The following is a 20,123-nucleotide window of genomic DNA, read 5'->3' as shown; positions in this document are numbered from 1 at the left end:
TGTCTAACATTATATATAAAGAACAACATGAAACATCAAAACAATAGAACCCACCTCTCCAGGAACAGCAGTGCAGCAGGAGTAAGGCACAGCGCAGCGCTCTGAGCTGGGATTATCATGTGTGCAGTTAAAGTACAGGTTCCACGACCAGTCTGTATAGTTGTTCCATCCACAGCACTTAAACTAGAGACGCCAAAACAAAGGGGTATATTTAAAAATATGGTCCAGTTTCATTTCTTACAGTGCAGCCTGCCAATAGGAAAAAACCCAGGCTCCCAAGTGGTGCCAGGATGTGCAGATGGAGCAGGAATACCCCATAAGGAATCCCATGGAGCTGCAGGATATGCATTATTTATTTTCTCATGTGGAAAATCCTCACTAGGGCCAAATATAAATATAAACAGAGCACAGATCTATGCTCACAACCATCAGTGTAGTGAAGGAGAATTCTGTCCAAGAGGAATCAACCAGAGCACCTCTTTCTGGATGTAATCCATCAGATTCTGCAGATCCAGGTCATCCCTGTAGTGCACAATGGCTTTCTTCACAAACTTTCCGAATGCATCCTGGGTCTAAAGCAGGAAAAAAACAGAGATTTATGAATAAAATGGGAGCTTGATTTTGCAACAAAGAAATTAAGACTTTTAAACTGTGAAACTTCACAAGATTCCAGCCTCTGTTAATTACTGCAGGGGTATTAACAGCACATTGCAACACATCTTTCTGCAGATGCTGGGAAATCCCACCAGAGCCTATGATTGATAATTGCTGGAATCATTTCAAGCCTCAGTCAGTGCTGCCTCCAAAATAGCTGCCAGCCAGGTACTTCTGGGTAATTTGGTGGCTTTCCATGTTTTTTTAGTAGCTTTAATGAACAGTTTGGCTTATTTACATCTGCTTTAATTCTACAGCAAAGCCTCATGTTGCATAATATTCCCATCTGAAGGCTGTGACAAAATGTACATTGTAAATTTAGCTATGGACCTGTTATGGCAGGAAGCTCTGTACAAAGATTAATGAAAACATATTGCCTAACAGTTTGCAATTAATTGGAGCTAAAAGAAAAAGAAACATAAAAGATCCTTATAGTTGGAATATAAACCAGTATCTGGATCTACTGGAACATTTTATCACTCCACAGCCTAAAACTTTATTCTTTATTGTATTTTGTTGGGATTTTCATATGATGCACCGACACAAACTAGATTGGAGGAAAGTTTAACATTGTTTGCAAGGTTTGTTTTCAGACGTCATTTATTAATTCAGGCTCCTTAAACCATGGTTTGCTGAGCCACCTTAAACTACAGATCTTAACCCTTTACTAGTTTTCTACATCTAGAATAAGGAGTCTTTGTCCTGACTGAGAGCTTACTCTTAAAGAGATGCAGCTTTCACTTCCTACCCTCCTCAGTTGGGAACAAAATCCCTGAAAACATAATTTATGCAGAAACTGTGGGATCTTTGTAAAGAATGACTAAAAGCATTGTTGTTAACTGTAGCTTTTGATCAAACCATGTGACCAGTGAAATTTTGATGAAGGCTTAATGTCTAAAATGTAAGTAATGCCATTCAAATATGTTTTTTTTTTTTTTTTTTTTTTTTTACAAATTGCTCTTCCTGCTTTAAGAATTATGCTTTATACATTTATTTTTATATTGAGCTATATCTATTTTCTCTTTAGCTCTGACCAGTTATCTTCTTTCAGTAGATCAAACATTTCCAAAGCATGATGATACCATCCTCCTGTTCAACCATGGATAATGCATATAGACGCTTTTTTTTGACACACAGCATTATGCATAGATTACAAAGCTTTTCAGCTTTGGTCTCAGCTGAACAGAAAGAAATGTCCTCCAATTTTATTTTTTTTATACATAAACATATGTAAACACAATGAGCAGTTTTCTTTCCACTTCTTATTCATGTGTGCTTGATGTTGGCCAATCATAAAAACCAAAACATGTTTTGTTTGTATTTTTTTGTGAGGAGATAAAATCGAGAAAATGTCAGGTGTGTAGACTTCTGAGAAGCACCCTCCTTTGTGTTGCTTGCATATCGTGCAGCATCAGTCTGTGCACAGTGAGTCGCTTTTAAAGGAAAATAAGATGATGCATGTATGAAAGGAGCACCATCGCTCTCCTCTGTGTACCTTCTGGATCAGATGCGTCTGCAGAATCAGCAGAAGTGCAGAATACATAATGTCAACAGCAAAATTATTCATGTCTTTGACATCAATATAAGATGTAGACAAAATACAAATCAGCCGAGGATTTAGGAAGATTCACCAGCAGCAGATAAGTATAAACCTGCCCATTAGTTATTATAATGTAATTTCTTTATCAGCTCCTTGGAAGTGATGCAAATAGGAACACGCACTGAAAAAAATATATCAACAATAATCTGTTATAACTGAATAAAGCTGCTTTATAACATTTTAGCCTGTTATTCTAATTAAGTCTATCAAAGTATTTTTTTTCTCTTTTTAACTAATCTATTTCTTCCACATAAGAGGCTTAAATTGAAGGCAGCTGGACTTTAACTCAGTTCTTCTAGTGTTAGCCGGCAGAAAGGATGAAGAAACCTGGATACAGCAGGTGTAGAAAGGTTTTCAGAAAAAAAAATTAGCTAAAGTCTGTTTGCCTCTGATTTAAGTCATTTTTTTAGTTATCAGGACCAGATGACTGGGATTTAGCACAGGCTAGTTCCCTATTTTACTTTTGTGATAGTAAGAAGACTCATAGTTACAGAATTCAGATATAATTAATCCTAATGGGGGGGGGGGGGGGGGGGGGGGGGGGTTTCATAAATGCTTCATAGACTGTTTCGATTACACACTGTTTATATTGATAAATACTGTTATCCTAAAATAATTTTACTGAACTACACCCCCACCCCTGTTGGATCCCTCTGCCCCTATGTTTCCATGCTTGGCTTTTGGGCTTTGAAGCCCACCGCCGCACTGTGTCATTAGCGGGAAAAGTTTCCTTTAAGTGATCTCCTGAAATGGAACATTTGGTTCCACTTTGAAGTGCCGAAGCATCTGAATCATTTAGCGAGGAAGGATGCTGGGAGGGTTGTTAAACTGCTCTGTTTAGCAGCAGGCAGTCCGAGGCTTGACAGAGAACACAAGGGAGAGGAGAGGCATTATCAAACACCAGGAACATCACCACGATGCACTGATGTAAGGGAACATTGCCCCTGCTGGCTGTTGTATTTTTATTCCTAGTGGACCTTTAATGGGGAAGCTACTGAACAGGATAAGTGGATGTGAGAGCTGCTCTTAGCTAGAAACATGGTTACAGAATAAACTTGAGCAATAGATAAAAGTCGGTACTCTACAAATTAAACAAATAATTGTACTACATAACGTCAATGCAAACTATAAAAGGAAGCTCTAAATTCTCAAGGAAAGAAATACAAAAGCTTTAAGAAAGGTTTATATGCCCCTCTCTAATGTTTTTGTGAATAAAAAAAAAAATTAATTTCCTATCATCTTTAACAAATTAATTAATATATATATATATATATATATATATATATATATATATATATATATATATGAAAAAGAAAAAAGACATTTCATCTTTAACCAGAAACAAAGTGCAGAGCTCCCGGGATGCTTTCACAGCTCTCTCTCTCTCTGCAGCATTTTCCTGACACCACAGAAAAAAAGTTCTGCCCAGAACTTGCAGCAAAAATTCCCAAACCAGCGCTGCAAGAACAGCAGGGGGTGATTCTGTTCTTGCAGCCCTTTTAGAAAAAAACAAGTGTCTCTGTTCTTACCAGTGATGGGACTAACGGCGTTGAAACTAACGGCGTTACTAACGCCGTTACCTTGTTTTAGTAACGAGTAATCTAACTAATTACCTTGACTGTAACTATAACGCAGTTACCATTGCAGGCACCCCGTTACTGCGCGTTACTCAGGTCGCACAATGAACCTTTTTTCATGATAGGACTCGTGCGCAGCTGCGTGAAGCTGACACCCCACCCACGTCAAAAAACTCTGCAAATAGACTGAATGGTAAGTGCAACGTTAGTGCAGATTTGTGCAGAAAAAAATATTGTTTGTGCTACTTTTGTTTAAGAGATATTAAGGATTATTTTTTTAGGTCATCCAGAGGTGCGCGCCTTGTCATGAGAGAGGGGAGGATGAGATTCCGTCTGTCAGTTGAATAGGTGGGTGTTTCTGCTGGTGGGTGTTAATGTACAGCACACACAGAGAGATGGAGAGTGAGGATGACTCCAGCAGCAAAACAGCGTTTTCCACATGGAAATACCGGTGTTACGTAGAGCTGCGTTTCCCCATCACATACCGGTTTCCTCTGCATCTCCACACAGCGCAGGCGGCAAGAGTCACCGCGCAAGCGACAGGAAACGCGCATGCTCGCTAAATGCGCGCAACAGTCGCTCTGTGCTCGCGCCACAGGAGAACTATGGAGAGCGTGAACGATCAAATGAACCTGACAACAGCCAGAAATGATAGCCTATATGGAGAAAGGGAGAAATCTGGATGGATGGATGGATGGATGGATGGACGGACGGACGGACGGACGGACGGACGGACGGACGGATGGATGGATGGATGGATGGATGGAAGGATGGATACTCTGCCTTCTCAACCTACTGTATTTTTTATTTTAAACATTATTTGATGGCCTTTGTGGCAGGGATGGAGATCCATATTTTATGTCACACACAGAGTATAGATAGATAGATGGATAGATAGATGTTGCAGTATCTATAACAACCCAAACACACAGGATTTCAGAATTAGACATCCCCAGTTATTAATTTCATATACTCACCGGATCTGAATGTCCTGTTATAAAACTTCACATCGCGTTCCCCCTGATGTCATTTACGTTGAGTTGCAATAAATGCTAAACTGTCTGCAGGTTCTTGTCTTTGTCGTCCGCTCTATTCAGCTGGCTTTGGAAACACAGGCGAGAAGGTGGGGGCTGGGTGGTGAGGGTTACCGGGGCGGGAAACGCAAAAGTAACGCAATAGTTACTTTTACTAGTAACTAGTTACTTTTATTGTGGAGTAACTCAGTTAGTAACTCAGTTACTTTTTGGGAGAAGTAACTAGTAACTATAACTAATTACTTTTTCAAAGTAACGTGCCCAACACTGGTTCTTACATAGAGTGGGCTGACCTTAACACCACAGAAGCACCTTCTAATTTAGTTTCACTGTCCAGTCTTCCTTAGTAGGAGTCTATCAGCACTTGGCCTTGGCTAAAAAATTTAATAAATCCTAAACTGGTATTCGGAACTTCTCACAGCTTGATCCACAACAAAAAAATCCATGTCACTAGTTTGACAAGAAAACCTTGTAAAACTGAAATATATTTCATGTTCATTAGATCTGATGGTAGGTATAGTATTATATATATATATATATATATATATATATATATATATATATATATATATATATATATATATATATATATATATATATATATATAGTATAATGTCTTTGCTTTCTTGCACTCTTAGTGCCTAAACTTCAGGAATTATGATACAGATAATTATGTCAGTCAAATCGTTTCACCAGTGGCAAGTTGGTTCTGGGGGATAAATTGGTTTTGATAAATATGATATTTTACAGGGAATACTTTTCAAAAACCTGAAACTTCAAATATTTTCAAGTATGGGCTGGAAAAATATAAAAAGAATTTAATAAATTCAAATGTGAAGTACAGGAACAGAAATTAGAGATATGAAAATGAACTAATCAACTGTGCAGATTGGCTGCTAAGAAAATCTGACTGACCACTTTGCTTCACTCTTCTTAACAAGTTTATATTCCAGCAAATTTTCACTTCTTTTCCATATCAATCAGCATAAAAAACTTTTATACCTTGATGTAATGCATATTTTTGTTTAAGACAATGCTACAACATTTTAAGTGCCATTGGGCTCTGATACATATCTGGTTAAGTTAAAAACCATTGATGTGAGCCACTAATAAGTGTTCTGAGAGACTTTTTATTGGTAATTTGAGACTAAATTACTCTGCAGTTTAAACATGACACAATGCAGAGCTCTATTTCTATAAGGCACTGGTTATTTAGCTGAATGAGGACCCATATTTGGCATTCCACTTTGCAATACTGAAAGACAGTGATGGGTACAAAAACTTCAAGGCTCCCTGTTAAAGAATGTGGAATAAACCCATTGTAAGAAAATGCTTGAAAGTTGCTAATCTTCACTAGAATTCTTACAGGAACTGGATGTTTCAGTCAGATAAGACTTAAATTCGGTTAATTTTCACTTTTAAAGCCCTGTGGAAACCTGTCAGGGAAAATGCTGCTATAACCTATTTTGCCATACCAGAAAACCTGGTGACTCTTTCTGCACGATATGGCCAAACTGACACAGCAACACTGTCATTCATGCATCTTCCATGGTCATCTCAGAAAATTATACCACAGACAAATTTTGGCTGAACTAAGAAGAGGATCAGAGAGCATCAGACCCATTTAAACGCATTGTGCAAATATTCTTCCTCTAAAATGCTCCAACCTTGTGAAAAATTACAGATCATTGAGAGCCTTTTGGCTCCTCTTCAGTTTCCCAATAAATACAAATGCTTAAAATAAAGGTCAGCAGTGTTTAAAGTTTTTGGAGCTTTTTATGCAGTGCAACAACAACTCGATGTATTTATAGACTTTTCTCCACCTCTTTACCAGGAGAGCTAACACATATAGCCACTACTGCAGGTGCTTGTGGTTGATCCAGGAATTATAAATGATGCATCTGTTAAGGCCCTGAAAGTGCCCCCTGGTTACTGCAGAGCTGAAAACAAGCAGAAAGCGTTCTTAGAAAGGTTGGCAGATACCTGATCAGAGTAGAAAAAGCCCAGAATCGCTATAACCAGTTGGATAAGAAAGACCAGTACCAGGCTGAAGGAAAACTAGAAAGGAATAGAAAGACAGGAATGTTTAATTCACATTGACACTTTTGCTGTTAAGCATTTGATGTGAAACACAATTTTAGATTTAGTGTCATTTTAGCTGCCAAACTAGAAGCAAAACACAGTGTCAATATTAGTGATGTGTCTTTTTGGAGAATTACTGTCTTGAGGAGGCGAATGTTCTCTCTGAGGGCTCCAATGCAACCACAGAAAGTGATGAAGAACATCACCACCCCCACAACAATTAGGATGACAGCTGGGTCGACCAGGAACGTGTCCCGCACCGTGTCTGGTAGAGAGAGAGGAAAACAGCCTGCGTTCAAAAAGCTGCAATCGTCTGAACTTCCTGCTCTACTTTTCTACCCTCATTTTTAATCTCTCTTTGACTCAATTATTTGAAATTTAATAGTTTTCTATTTTTGCATTGTCCCTTCCCACACTAGCTGCCGCGACAGTCTGGAAGCTTCAATGATGATTTCAAATTGGAGGATTATGCAGATGCAGAGGTTTGATCGCTGGGATTAGTCACAAGTTAATCCTTTTTGTTGTCCATGAACTATATACATCCTAAATTAAATGTGAGAATTAGGGATGAAGCTGAAGCCCGACCCTCTCTGTTTCACACACCAGCATGAGATCAATGCTGCAGATCTCTGTTGATTTTTACTGGGATACAATAGGCCTGACAGAACAATGATGTTGGTCTGAATGCTATTGTTTTTACATTAAAAACTGCTGATGAAGGTTCTCAGTCATCCAGGTCAAAGTCATTCCGTAAAAATTCAAAAAATATCCACTGGACTTCAAATCTTGAAAACCAAGTCCAGTGGATATTTTTTGAATTTTTACGGAAATACATTAAAAACTGTATTGTGAACTGTGTGTGAAAAGTGTGTTTACACATACCTGTGGCTTTCTGGACTTTAGCATAAACCCCGATTCCAACAATCAGCAAAGAGAAAACCTGAAATAAAAAAAATAAAAAATGTATTTATTAACCAGATTCAGTCTTATAGAAGCTTAGAGAATATTACCTGCTCTGATGTTTGCTCCTACTGTGTACTTATTGTTCAAATATTCAGCATTTTTATTTCTTTTTTTTGATGCACATTTAAATATCAATATGTTTTTGTTTTTTTTTACCGAATTTGGTTTGATAGACAAGATAGATAAGTACTAAAGAACTAAAGTAGAGGAGAAAAAAATAGAAATGATAACAATAAATGAATAAAAAAAAAACAACAACTTAAAATTGACTAAAAGTAGAAAAGTTATCTGAAACGTGTTTGTATCCAACTCCCTGATTCAGTTCTTTGTAAAAACCATCTGTACCTTCTGATGCAGCTTGTTTCTTCCAGATTTACATCTAGAAATACTTCACAGTCAAAGAATTCAAGCTTTGTTAGGCTGGATGAAGAAAATCTTAGTGTCAGATTTTTAGTCTCGCCAAACATTAACTGGAAGAAGGTGAAGACTTTGATCAGAATATTCTAACAAATGATTGGGCTTTGATTGGAACTAGTTCCATGTTTAGGGTGGCTCTGCTGCTGATATCCACTATAGTCTCTAGTCTTCTACAGCAGTGTTTTTCAATCCTGGTCCACAAGGCACCCTGCTCTGCATGTTTTGGATGTTTCTGAGGTTCAGCACACCTGATTCAGATGATTGCAGTTCAGCAAAGCCTGATAATCTGCTATCAATTGATAACAGGTGTGTGAAAGCTGGGAAACATCTAAAACATGCAGGACAGGGTGCCTTGAGGACCAGGATTGAAAAACACTGTTCTACAGCCTCAAACTCCCCCACCCCCTAGATTGTGCTGATTTTGATTTTCACCCTCCAATTGACTCTGATCAGCCTTCCTTCCTTCCTTCCTTCCTTCCTTCCTTCCTTCCTTCCTTCCTTCCTTCCTTCCTTCCTTCCTTCCTTCCTTCCTTCCTTCCTTCCTTCCTTCCTTCCTTCCTTCCTTCCTTCCTTCCTTCCTTCCTTCCTTCCTTCTTTCTCGTTCTTTATTGTTATAAATGAGCAGATGGGACAAAGAAAAGGTAAAACATATGGTTCTCAGTTTTTTTCTGAATCTGAAGCATATTGTTGAAAACTTTTTTTTCATCTCCTGCAGTTTTCTCATAACTTCTTTTTATTTTGTGATTTGTTTGAGTAACAGGGAATTAGGACTTTTTTTGGGATCCAACCACAAATCTTCATATTTATGGTGACTGTATTTGACAGAGCAACACAAAGTAGACCTTGCATATTTATTTGTAAAGCATATTTTACAAGTAAGGCATATTTATTTGATCTTTTACTGGGCGAGTGATCTTTTGCTGGGCGAGCCCTGAGCATAGGGCGACAGTGGTGTCGGATGTAGGAGTTTGCCCTGAAATCGAAGGATTGACGGTTCAAACCCTGGCTCCGACTTTCAGTGTTGTGTCCTTGGGTAAGACACTTCACCTGCATTGTCTACTGATTGTTGTCAGAGAGCCTGGTGGCACCAGTGTACGCCCCAGCGCAGCTGTGGCTACAATGTGTGTGAGTGTGTGCATGAATGGGTAAATGACTGAATGTAGTGTAAAGCACTTTGGTCAAGTCTCCTGACTTGAAAAAGTGCTATTTAAGTATAGGCCATTTACCATTTACTGATGAAAACCTAAAAAGTTTGGTGTACATCAGAATTCTAAGTCAATGTTTGGTCTAGAACTACCATCTGCTGTAGTTACAGTTTAAAGAACGTCTAGGATGTCTGTACATAAAGCTACCAATATTTTTGCCTGTTCTCTATAGCCAAAAAACCTGAATCCCATCAGGAAGGATACAGATAATGAGCAAACAGTAGTTCTAAGGTATTGCCCCAGATTATGACATCTTATGTCTAAAAACTTTATTAAAATCAGTGAAAAAAGGTACTCTTGGAAGATCAAATATCCTAACAAAGCATTTTACTATTGTTTTACTAATAACGGCTTTATTGTATATCATTTTTATTCACCGTCTCATTCAAAAATATATTTTGAAAACTTTCTTTTTTTGACAAAAACGTTGATAATATATGTTGTTAATTATTTATCATTTTATATTGTCCTATACATATATGCTCCTTGTTTTTATATTTACCTGATCTGGGCCTGGAGATGAACAACCGCCTTAATGTCTAAATCTGTCCAAGTTGCATCTCATCCAGTCTTAATAAATATGCAATGTGCCACTTTAAATCACCAACGATTAAATTCTCAGTTAGATGTAAGTCAGGACTTTCACTTAACTGCTCCTACACTTGAATATGTGACTAATTGAATAAGGCTGCATAGCACTTAGCAAATGTACATCGTCATCGCAATATCATTGTGTGTTATGTTCATAATCTAAAGGACTTATTTGAGTTCCTTCATTTCAGGCTAATATATTCCAGCTGTTATAAACTTAGTTTTCATATTCCAGTGTAACAATAGTCCTAATGAATAGTATCACGGCAGCAGTTGCTCACACCAATGACATTGTCTAAATTGATAATACAGCAATAGGAGAACAGATGTAAAGTTACAGTTAAACTGGTCATTTTTCATGACCAGTTTAACTCCTACTATTTACCTTAGTGTTTTCTGATATTATATAGCCCTATATGTGAAAATGGTGAGCTATTCATCCTGCAGAAGGTTAATGTTCACCCTAGTCTCAGTGGGTTAAAGCAGCAGGTCCTGTTTCCATTCATCTTCATGTCAACTGAGACCTGGTTTTGAGTGACTTCCGAAGAGAAAACATCTCCACAGCATTATACTGCTAGCAGCGTGTTTCTCTATAGAGATGGCATGAACAGGTTGATGTCAATCGTCAGTTTTCCATCCAATAACCATTTGCATGTAGACCATTTTATCACCTTCTTCCAGATGTTTGCTGTGTCTCCTACATGGCGTGTGTTAAATTAACAGGTCACCTTGCTTTCTTTCAGCATTGACCTTCCTCTTCCCACTCTACAGATTAGTGAATGCATGGCTAATACTTGTCCTTTCAACCTGTTCTAACCAGGTGAGGATTTGAGCAACACTTTTTAAAAATTACTTATAAACACAGTGACCTTTTTTTAGGGTGACATTCACTTAGAGATGGTGCAAAACAAAGAAATCAAAAATGTATTTCAACATTAACGCTATACAATGTCTTTGTTAGAAACATAATACGTTTGTAAGAAAGGGAATATAGATTGTTTTTAAGAAGTAAGGTTAGTGTTGGTTTGTTTGCAGAAGCTTTAATTGGATTGTTTTTACTGAGATGACGGCACGTCTCCTGCATGTAATAGAGTTAGTCCAGGATGTGTTGGCTTCTGAAGGTGTAAGTTCATTTTAAATAATCCTCCCAATAAAACAGTGAAGCAGGTGGAAAACAGGTGGTGTGTTGGTGCTTCTGGCTGATGGAACTGTCAGGACTAATTTCCCCGTTTGCTTTGTTTCTTTGTCTTACATTTAATAACAAGCTGTTAAGCTTTCCTTTTCATTTTGCTGCCTGCAGATTCACAGCCTTTCTAATGAATAGAAACCATGAATGTTTATGTGCTTGTGTGCGTGCAAACAATGCTTTTGTTTGTCACTGATAAGCATTTTGTATTTAATGTTTGAAGAGCACATATTGGATTGCTGGAGGTCTAAAGATGTGGTTCATGGTTTAATTTGGAGTAAAATAAGCTTTCTCTGTATTTTCTCAGCCTGCATGCCTAATGCGTACTTTAGAAGTTCTAAAGGAGTAAATAGTTGACTTTAAATAGTTTTCGTGCAATTTCCGAATCAATACAAACCTTGACACAATAATAGCAGCGGAAACCTGGAGAAGATGTGTTGTCTCTGGAACAAATGTTTTCAAGGCTTTTAAAACGGATACACTTTTTAAAGAGGTATCATTTGTTGCGCAGGAGTGCTTTCACCTCCATCTCCTTTTCAATTTCAACTATCTTGTTTTCCACTGCCAGCGCATATATGAGTGCACACCTAAGTACAGAGAGATTGTATTCCAGCTCTGTTTTTTGGCCTTTTCAAAACGATGATTCTGGCTTCTCCCGGAGGATTTTGCAGCAGAGGTGAACTGAGCCACGAGGACGTCAGGACAAAGGCCTGATGGATTAGGGTTGTTGTTTTCACGTCGGAGCTCCGTGTCTGATAAACAAATTCAATGCAGATTGGGCGCACAGCTGCTTGAGCTGCAGTTATTGCTGTTTGGCTGTCATCACAGTGAGGGTGCGCCGCCCGCCGTGTTTTGCTCCCTTGCTGTTTTGGTGTTGCATTGAAGAGCGAAATATGATGGGTTTGAAGGGGGTTACAGGTGTGGTCCATGTGCTGAAGCAGCTGAGAGACGGAAAATCAAGGCAGTTAGAGCTTTGGTGGCGCATGTGCATATGTGTGGGATGTGCACTTGCTGTTGGAGAATTCAGGTATGACATCAGTGCTCCTTGGCACTTGTAACTTCATGTTAATGCAATAGTTCCCTGCATACTCCGGCCTGAGGTTATTACCGTATGCTGAAGGCGTAACACTCCCTGGGAAATATTCATAATTATGTGCATTTTCAGATTCTGAATATATATGGAAATGCTTTTTTATGGAGAGCAGACCAAATGTTAAAAAAAACAATTCATCCATTTTCTATTTAAACTTCATTATCACAGAGTAAAAGTTGGGCAGGTCACCATATTTATGTCAATAGGCTGCACAGGTCGGCACAGAGACAGACAAATCTGACCTACAGTACATCTATGCATGGACACTGTCACACATTAAATTCATCAGTTTACATAACGTACGTTTTTGGAATGTGAGAAAACACCTGCAAGGAAAGACTGCCAGAAACATCTGTTCAACATACAGTGAAAACATGTAGCATATAAACTTTGACATATTCAACACTTTCAAAATAATTTCAAAGAATTTTTTTAATAACTAAAATCTATTTTAATCATTTCTTATTCTCTGCTGTTAAGTCATAGAAAAAAAGGAGACATTTCCTTTCCTCCACACACCTTTCAATCTTTGTTGCACCCAGTTATGTTTAAAAAAAGCCTTTCCTCTCACTTTAGAATTGAAAAATTATGTTTAAGTATAAATTCAGCTGCACTGCCCAGTTTCTTCTGCACCTTGGTTCCATTTTACCTGCTTACAAGCTTACAAGTGTGACTTATGGACAAGTGAGCAACGTTATGCAGTAAATTACTTTGAACTTAACCCCATAACAAACTTTACAGATGGCCAAACAGAAATAAGTGTATTTGCATGAATAACGATGCTGCCATTTGACTCATGGACAGGATTTCGACACAAGAAAAAGCAGGCCTCGAAAAGCACACAGTGGCTACAGTTAAAAGTAGTCAAACTCAATTCAATTCAGTTTATTTATATAGCAGCAATTCACTACACACGTCATCTCAATGCTCTTTACAGTTCCTTACTCTGCTCTCTTTGACCCAGAAACTTCATTTGATTAATTTGTAATTTCAAATTTTGATTACTGTTCTTGATTCAGATATCTGTATATTTTTTTTATTTTTGTAGATGTGAATCTGTTTGCTTTCATTTGTCTTTTTCCTTTGCAAATAAAAAAAATGACCATACTGTTAGATATTAAAGGGTATTTCCCTTTTACTTCTATGTAGTGGGTAAAAGAGATCATTTACTAGGAAAATAGATGATGCACAGCACAGATAAAGCTGACAGTGAAAAATCCGGCTGGGTTATATATTTTCTAAGATGTCAACTAACTATATGTCAGTTGATCAAAACTGACAAATAGAGTGCATAGAAGGTTTTACATAATCTAGATATTAGTCCTATTACTTATAATTTTTTTTACTTTATTTGTTGAAACTCAAACCTTTTAAAATGTAATAGTGCATGACACTCCTCTGCTTTTGTCAAAGTTCCCCTGCAACAATGCTACAATGTTTTTACTACAGTGATGCTGGTACTGTATTCACAGCAAAGCTAATGCTGCATTTTCCATTTACTTATGTAAATGCACTCTAGATTTCATGTTTGTCCTTCCTCCACCCATACAGCCGCGTTAGTGTTAAATGAAATGTAACACAAAGAAAAGAGCATTTTGTTTAGACTTACAAGCTTGGCTCAATTATAATCATATCAAAACTGTTATTTCTCAAAAAAACTCTACCTCGAAACAAGTTTTTCCACAACATATATAGGGAATGAGCATATTAAAATTATAAATCTAAAAGTGGCTCAGTCAGGCATTTTTTATTCCGCTTTATTCGGTTATACTAAATGATGTGAGTTTCTCTCATATGGTCTCTAATACAATACATGGTACTTTGTATTGTATCCTTTTAATCTGGACACCAGAAAAACGTGCTTTTTGCCATGGCAACAGCTAATGGGGATCCTTAATAAAATTACCAAAATTACCCAGCAACATATCTAGATATAAACCAGATGAATATGCCTCGCCTTGGTTATTTTTTTTACCCAGAGCCAAAGGTTAAATGTTAGCTAAATGCCCTTGTTACATCTTTCAAACTGAAATTCCCTTTTGGTATTAATAAAGTATTTCGGATTTGAATTTGAGTTGAATTATTTTTTTTCAACCCATTGAGACCCTGAATAGTTCAGGTGCCCCTTAGGGGAGATGCGCCCCACACTTTTAAAAGCCCTGCTGTAGATATCTAGTGTTTGGAACCTAACAACTTAGTTATAAGGAAGGGAAACACAGCTAGGGTCATATACCCAACAACAACAGATAAAACTCTCTGGAGGTCCACTTCACGCCCGCCAACTGGGGGGAACAAATGGGTAAATTGTCCCAGGGCCCAGGACAATGGGGGGGCCAAAATACAGGCAGAAGATATACTTTGAAGTACTTTCCTCCCTGTTTGTTCAGTCTTCTACCTGCATTTGGCCATCACTATGTATTATGATATTATTATGTATCAGTATTCTTATATCCTACTTCAAAAGGGCTGAGCTGACTCCTATTGTAAAGAAACCTAACCTTGATGCTGGTTAAATCTCAAAATTTGCCTCAAGTCAAAGCTGCCTCATTTCACTAAAATACTTGAAAAACTAGTTGAAATCCAGCTCAGCTCCCGGCTTTCTAAATAACAGATTTCGGACCATCTTAAGCCTGGCTTTCTAAAGCAGCACTCTATTGAAACTGCTTTAGTAAAAATCCACAACAATGGTTATGGATGGACGGTAAAGTTCGCTGTTGGTGCAGCTGGATCCTAGTAACACCTTTCATACTGTGCAGCTGGTATATCCACCTGTATGTATGCTTTAGAGTGCATTAGATCAATGGCTCTCTGGTATTAAACACAGAAAACACAGCTGGTATAATGACTCCTATCCACCTACAAGCAACAATAAGCCTGAAAAATACCTTTTGGCTTAGCAAATAAAAACATTTAGCAGCTGGCGTTTAATTTGGATTTGATTCACATGATTTTCTTCACTTCAGGATGCAGCAGCCAGATGTTTCACTAAATCAAGTAAATTCTCCCATATTACCCCCATCTTGCATTGGCTCCCAGTTGATTTCAGAATTAGCTTTCTTACTCTCACCTAGAGGCTCTAAATGGTCCAGCTCTTGACTATGAACATGGGATTTTCCTAAATGTTCCTTATGGCAGAAAGCTGAAACCAACAAAGTTTTTCTGATTCTCTTGATATATAAATGTTATTAATCTATTCAAAAATGTTCTGTTCTGCCAGGCTTTTATTGTATTTCCGATGTCTTATCTAGCTCTGATTTTATTTTGTTTTCTTTATCTTGTTCTGAACTTGTGTTTTCTGTTTCTTATCTTATCCTTATTTTATTGTCCCTTCTGTGTCCTTAGCTCACCGTGAACAGCGCTTTGTGGCATTGTGTTTCCAAAAGTTGCTTTATAAATAATATTGACTTACATACTTGCCAACAACAAAAAAATTAAACTTAAACAATTAAAACCAGGAATGATACAATTGTACAGATGACCTCATACATTTGAGGCATGGTCATGCTGTAAATGTTTGAGCCTGCTGTTGTCTAAGCTTTTCCTCCTCTGGGCAGATTTTTTTCATTGACTGTGTAATTCAGAACAGCTCAGATCCCTACAATCATTTTTTATTAATCTTTTTCTATTTTATACCAGTGTTAAATTCCACAAACACTAAATGTTGAATATGCAAATAAAGAAATGCCATTAAAACAGTTCAATTTCTATTTCTTTATTTGAACTATAAACAATACTCTTAGCTGTCAACTGCTAAGCTAGTAAATAAAAGTTAAGCATATCAGCAGCCTGCCAGGTCTTTAATTTGGCCAAAACCCTTATTATATTTTTTATTGTTAATGTAAATCATATAAGTGTTAAAGAACTGATACATAAAAACCTAATATGGAGGATGTATTGTTGTTTTATGAAGTTCACCTCTGATTATTAGCAGATGGCTCTGCAAGAATTATTTCAGTAAGCCTTTTTCTTGCTATGAAAAAAATATGAATGATTTTACACGTGCTAATGTAATGCTGGCTTAAATTTGAGCTGTATTAGAGTTGCCTGCGATGGACTGGCGACCTATCCAGGTTATACCCCACCTCTGGTCCGACAGCTGGAGATAGGCATCAGCACCCCTCGCGACCCCGCTTCGGATAAGCGTGTCAGAAAAGAGATGGATGGATGTATTAGAGTTGTTTTTGTTGTTTTTAATGCTTTTGTTTGTGTGTTGCAACCACTGAGAGGGTAACATAGGATCCTCAACCTCCATTAAAGCTCCTTGCATCCTCACAGGCTAGATGCGCTAAACACACATATTGGCTGTCAGCAGCAATGCAATAGTATTGAGATGACATCATACAAAATTGAAAACAAACAATAATGAAATTATGTAAAAACAGGCTGTAGGGATTAAACCTTGATGCCCGTTTGCTCACATGTGGCCATAATGGCCATCAAGAAGACTCTGGAAGAGTTCTTAGTAAAACCAAGATAGATTGCATAAAGTTGACCAAATTCAACTGACCTATGCAGGTGAGTCTTGGGCAGCAGCTGACCTGAGCATGTCACAACCAGTCCTACATTATAAGTCATTTTCTGATCTTACATCCTGAGCCTATGACTCAACGTTCAGAAAGAGAGAATCTTCATTGACCCAAAGAACACAAAGACCAAAAATAAATAATAAACCCATAGACTTGGGGTAAATAGTCTTTTGATTTATGAGACTCTTACTCTACAGGTTAAAAGTTAAAATGACAGCTAGTTTTTGACAGTGAGTACAAAGACCTGTTAAAATATTGTATTATGAAGCTGAAATCTCAGAAAAGAAATCAGTTATTTATGACTTTAAATTCTGTTAAGCTTTTATTAATTTCATGTATTTACTAACTAGATATTTTTTTATTGTTTTTTTTTTCTGAAGAGCACAACTTGATGTCCTTCAAAAAATAACTGTTGTAAAGAGATGAGGTGATCCTGAACAAGGGACAACCTTTAAAATAATTCTTGAGGTTTTTATGGATTGGTTGCAAAAACTTGGTTGGTCAAACCATTTTTGGTTGCAACAACCAATGTTTTGGTCATAATTGGACCAAGCCATTGGTTACAGATCAGCCAATGTAAATGGTTATGCCAGGCATCCCCAAACTCGGTCCTCTAGGCCCGCTGTCCTGCAGGTTTTAGAGGTTTCCTTGCTCCAGCACAGTTGATTTTAATTGAAAGCTGATTAACAGGCTTTTGGTCTACTGCAATCCTTATAATCAGCTGTGCTGAAGCTGAGAAACCTCTAAAACCTGCAGGACAGGGGGCCTTGAGGACCGAGTTTGGGGATTCCTGGGTTAAGCAAACAACCAATAAACATGGTAACTGATGGTTTACGTAGTAATCTGACTGTTTGGCTGGAGTCAAGTGTGTAATAGTTATAGATCTAGAGAACAATCACAGTGATGTGTACATGTATAGCATACAAATCTTGAATATAACCTTGGTTGTAACATTAAGAATAACTATTAAAAAAATTCCAGGAAGCATCAGTGGTGTTGGATGCAGGAGTTTTCCCTGCAACCAAAGGGTTGATGGTTCTACCTTCCAATATCATTATATTATTTTGTATGTTTTGGTCAAAGTGACCAATTGGTATTGTTTTCTCTATTACCAATATAGATTGGTTAAAAACACGACCTAACCAACAGCTTTGCTTTCACAAGCAGATTATTATGACTGTTATCAGAAGGTTTTGTTTGGTACCTTTATATGATACTCTATTAAAAATTATTTAGGGAGTAAAATCATATAAACAAGAGACGAAAAGAGAAAGAAAGGGAATAAGAACTAAGGGGGGGGGGGGGGTGAGAGAAAGAAATAGAGACAAGAAAGAGTGCATGAAAGAGAGAAAAAACCCCCAGCAAAAATAGACAACACAAAAGACACACAGTAACTCCTACAAGTCTGCTCCCACAGCCATATGATATGAGAGGAACAGAAAACAGAATAAAACAAGAGCAAAAGGAAGAAAAATAAAGCCAAATTAAACTAACCAAACTTCAAGGAAGGTAAAACTAATTGTGATTACACGTATTCAGGGTGGTTAATAGCCTTAGCTGCAGCTTAGTATTTATTTTGTAATATTATTGTGTATCTGTGAACCCCTAGAACTAAACTTCAGTGGTATGTATGCATGGGCATGCTCGTGTATAAAGGGTTTACAAACTATTCTTCGGAAGGAAAATATGCTTAATAGCAGGCGTGGGCGGCAAGCAAGTAGCAAGTAGGCCACAACCCAGACCCGACCCAGTCTCAACCCCAGCTCCAACACCCAGTGCGCCCCAAAGAAAGGGAGAGTCAAGCCCGGAAAAAGATAGGTGAGGGACATGACACAGCGGCGATAGAGCACACGTACCAGCCCCGCCCCACACCCAAGCAGAAAGGTGACCAGCCAGTGTGATGCGATCTGACCAGGGGGCACCATGCCCTGATGATCCCCAGATCTGATCTTCTGACCCAGTATTCAGCATAGTCCAGGGCTCGCTATAGCCAGACCTGGAAATGACCAGAGCGAGACCCACACCTACGCCAAGGTGGATAGTGCGCCACACCCGATCCAAGACTCCCAGCAGCCACACACACAAACCCACCCACACAAACATTCCTCATACAAAAGGGAATAGAAACCGCCTGACTGACCAACCCCCTCAGGCCTCAAGTGGGGAAGCAGCAGAGCCCAGTAGAAGCTTCCCACCCAGAGGCAGCAGTAGGGGACCAGAGCCAATCCCAGAGCCGTGTGTAGTTCCTGTTTTCATTGCGTTTACACAAGTATGGTTCACCTGTCTCTATAATGCATGCCTTAAATCCATACAAATATTTAGTGAAGGGATGCAGCACATTAATGGTTGCTCTTAGCTGATGACCAGCAGGCTTAAACAGCTGCCACTTTTATGCCTTAGCATGAGTCAGTGCTCTGCTGATCTGAAAGGACTGCATCGCTCCACATTTGCTTCAGAGACTTAGAGGCAATGCGAGTGCCCATTCATAACTGTTGTAAACCTAAAACAAGCTGTAATGGAGAGGCTGGACTCATGCAACTGACGACTAAAGTTCCAGTATGTTGCTTCAGTCATTATTTATAAGATCTTTCTAGTATTCATCTTTTTTAAGGTACAACTCTGATAGCTGGTGATTTGTATTCTTAAAAATAGCCTGAGTATAAAATGTTCCAGGACATCAGATGTGAATTTTTCTGTGCCACACTATGTGCTGCTGCAGGAAAAGCACTTTGAAAACAACTGTACTCACCCAAAACAAGAAGCTAAAGAAGAAGAGAAAATATCTGATCCATGGGTTGACGAAGGAGAATGTCTCAGCTCGGTTCAGATTTGATTCTCTGTCCATTTTTATTTTTTTTTTTTATTTCCAATCAGACTTCTAAATGGAAATCATTTGCAGCCCCAGCCTGTGCATACCCAACTGTTATGCGAATGTGTGATGGGTTGGGTTGTTTGTAATCTGAAAGGGGTGTCAAGCTTTCTAAAAAAAATGTTAGGGGGGTTGGGAGGGGTTGAGTTGTGACACTGCCCAACCATGCTGGTAAGACCCAGAACTCTCCATGTAGTCTGACAGGTCAGATTGCACTGGATCTTTGTGGGTGAGTGCAGCTGAAAGGGCTATAAGTTTTGGTGTTATCAACCTTCCATTATTAGAACTCATTTAACCTCAAAGTCTGTTTTAATTCAGCTTTTTGT

General features: G+C 38.2%; 1 protein-coding gene across 4 annotated transcripts in view; it reads right to left on the bottom strand.

Moving 5' to 3' along the window:
- The window catches only part of tspan33b (tetraspanin 33b), a 40,817-nt gene extending 20,947 nt beyond the window's left edge, over positions 1-19,870 (bottom strand). For all 4 annotated transcript variants that reach the window (XM_038290983.1, XM_038290984.1, XM_038290981.1 and 1 more), the window contains exons 1-6: positions 19,678-19,870; positions 7,830-7,887; positions 7,085-7,212; positions 6,849-6,923; positions 477-572; positions 55-183 (exon numbers count right to left, since the gene is read on the bottom strand). In XM_038290983.1, coding sequence (XP_038146911.1) covers positions 55-183; positions 477-572; positions 6,849-6,923; positions 7,085-7,212; positions 7,830-7,887; positions 19,678-19,773 — 582 coding nt within the window. In that variant the 5' untranslated portion in view covers positions 19,774-19,870. The remainder of the gene's footprint in view (positions 1-54; positions 184-476; positions 573-6,848; positions 6,924-7,084; positions 7,213-7,829; positions 7,888-19,677) is intronic.
- Between the last annotated feature and the right edge of the window lie 253 nt (positions 19,871-20,123).

Source organism: Cyprinodon tularosa, unplaced genomic scaffold (assembly GCF_016077235.1).
Source record: "Cyprinodon tularosa strain WSP-4 unplaced genomic scaffold, ASM1607723v1 ctg290, whole genome shotgun sequence".
Classification (NCBI taxonomy): domain Eukaryota; kingdom Metazoa; phylum Chordata; class Actinopteri; order Cyprinodontiformes; family Cyprinodontidae; genus Cyprinodon; species Cyprinodon tularosa.
The sequence above is the reverse complement of the archived record's forward strand: the minus strand, read 5'-3'. Positions and strand labels throughout refer to the sequence as shown.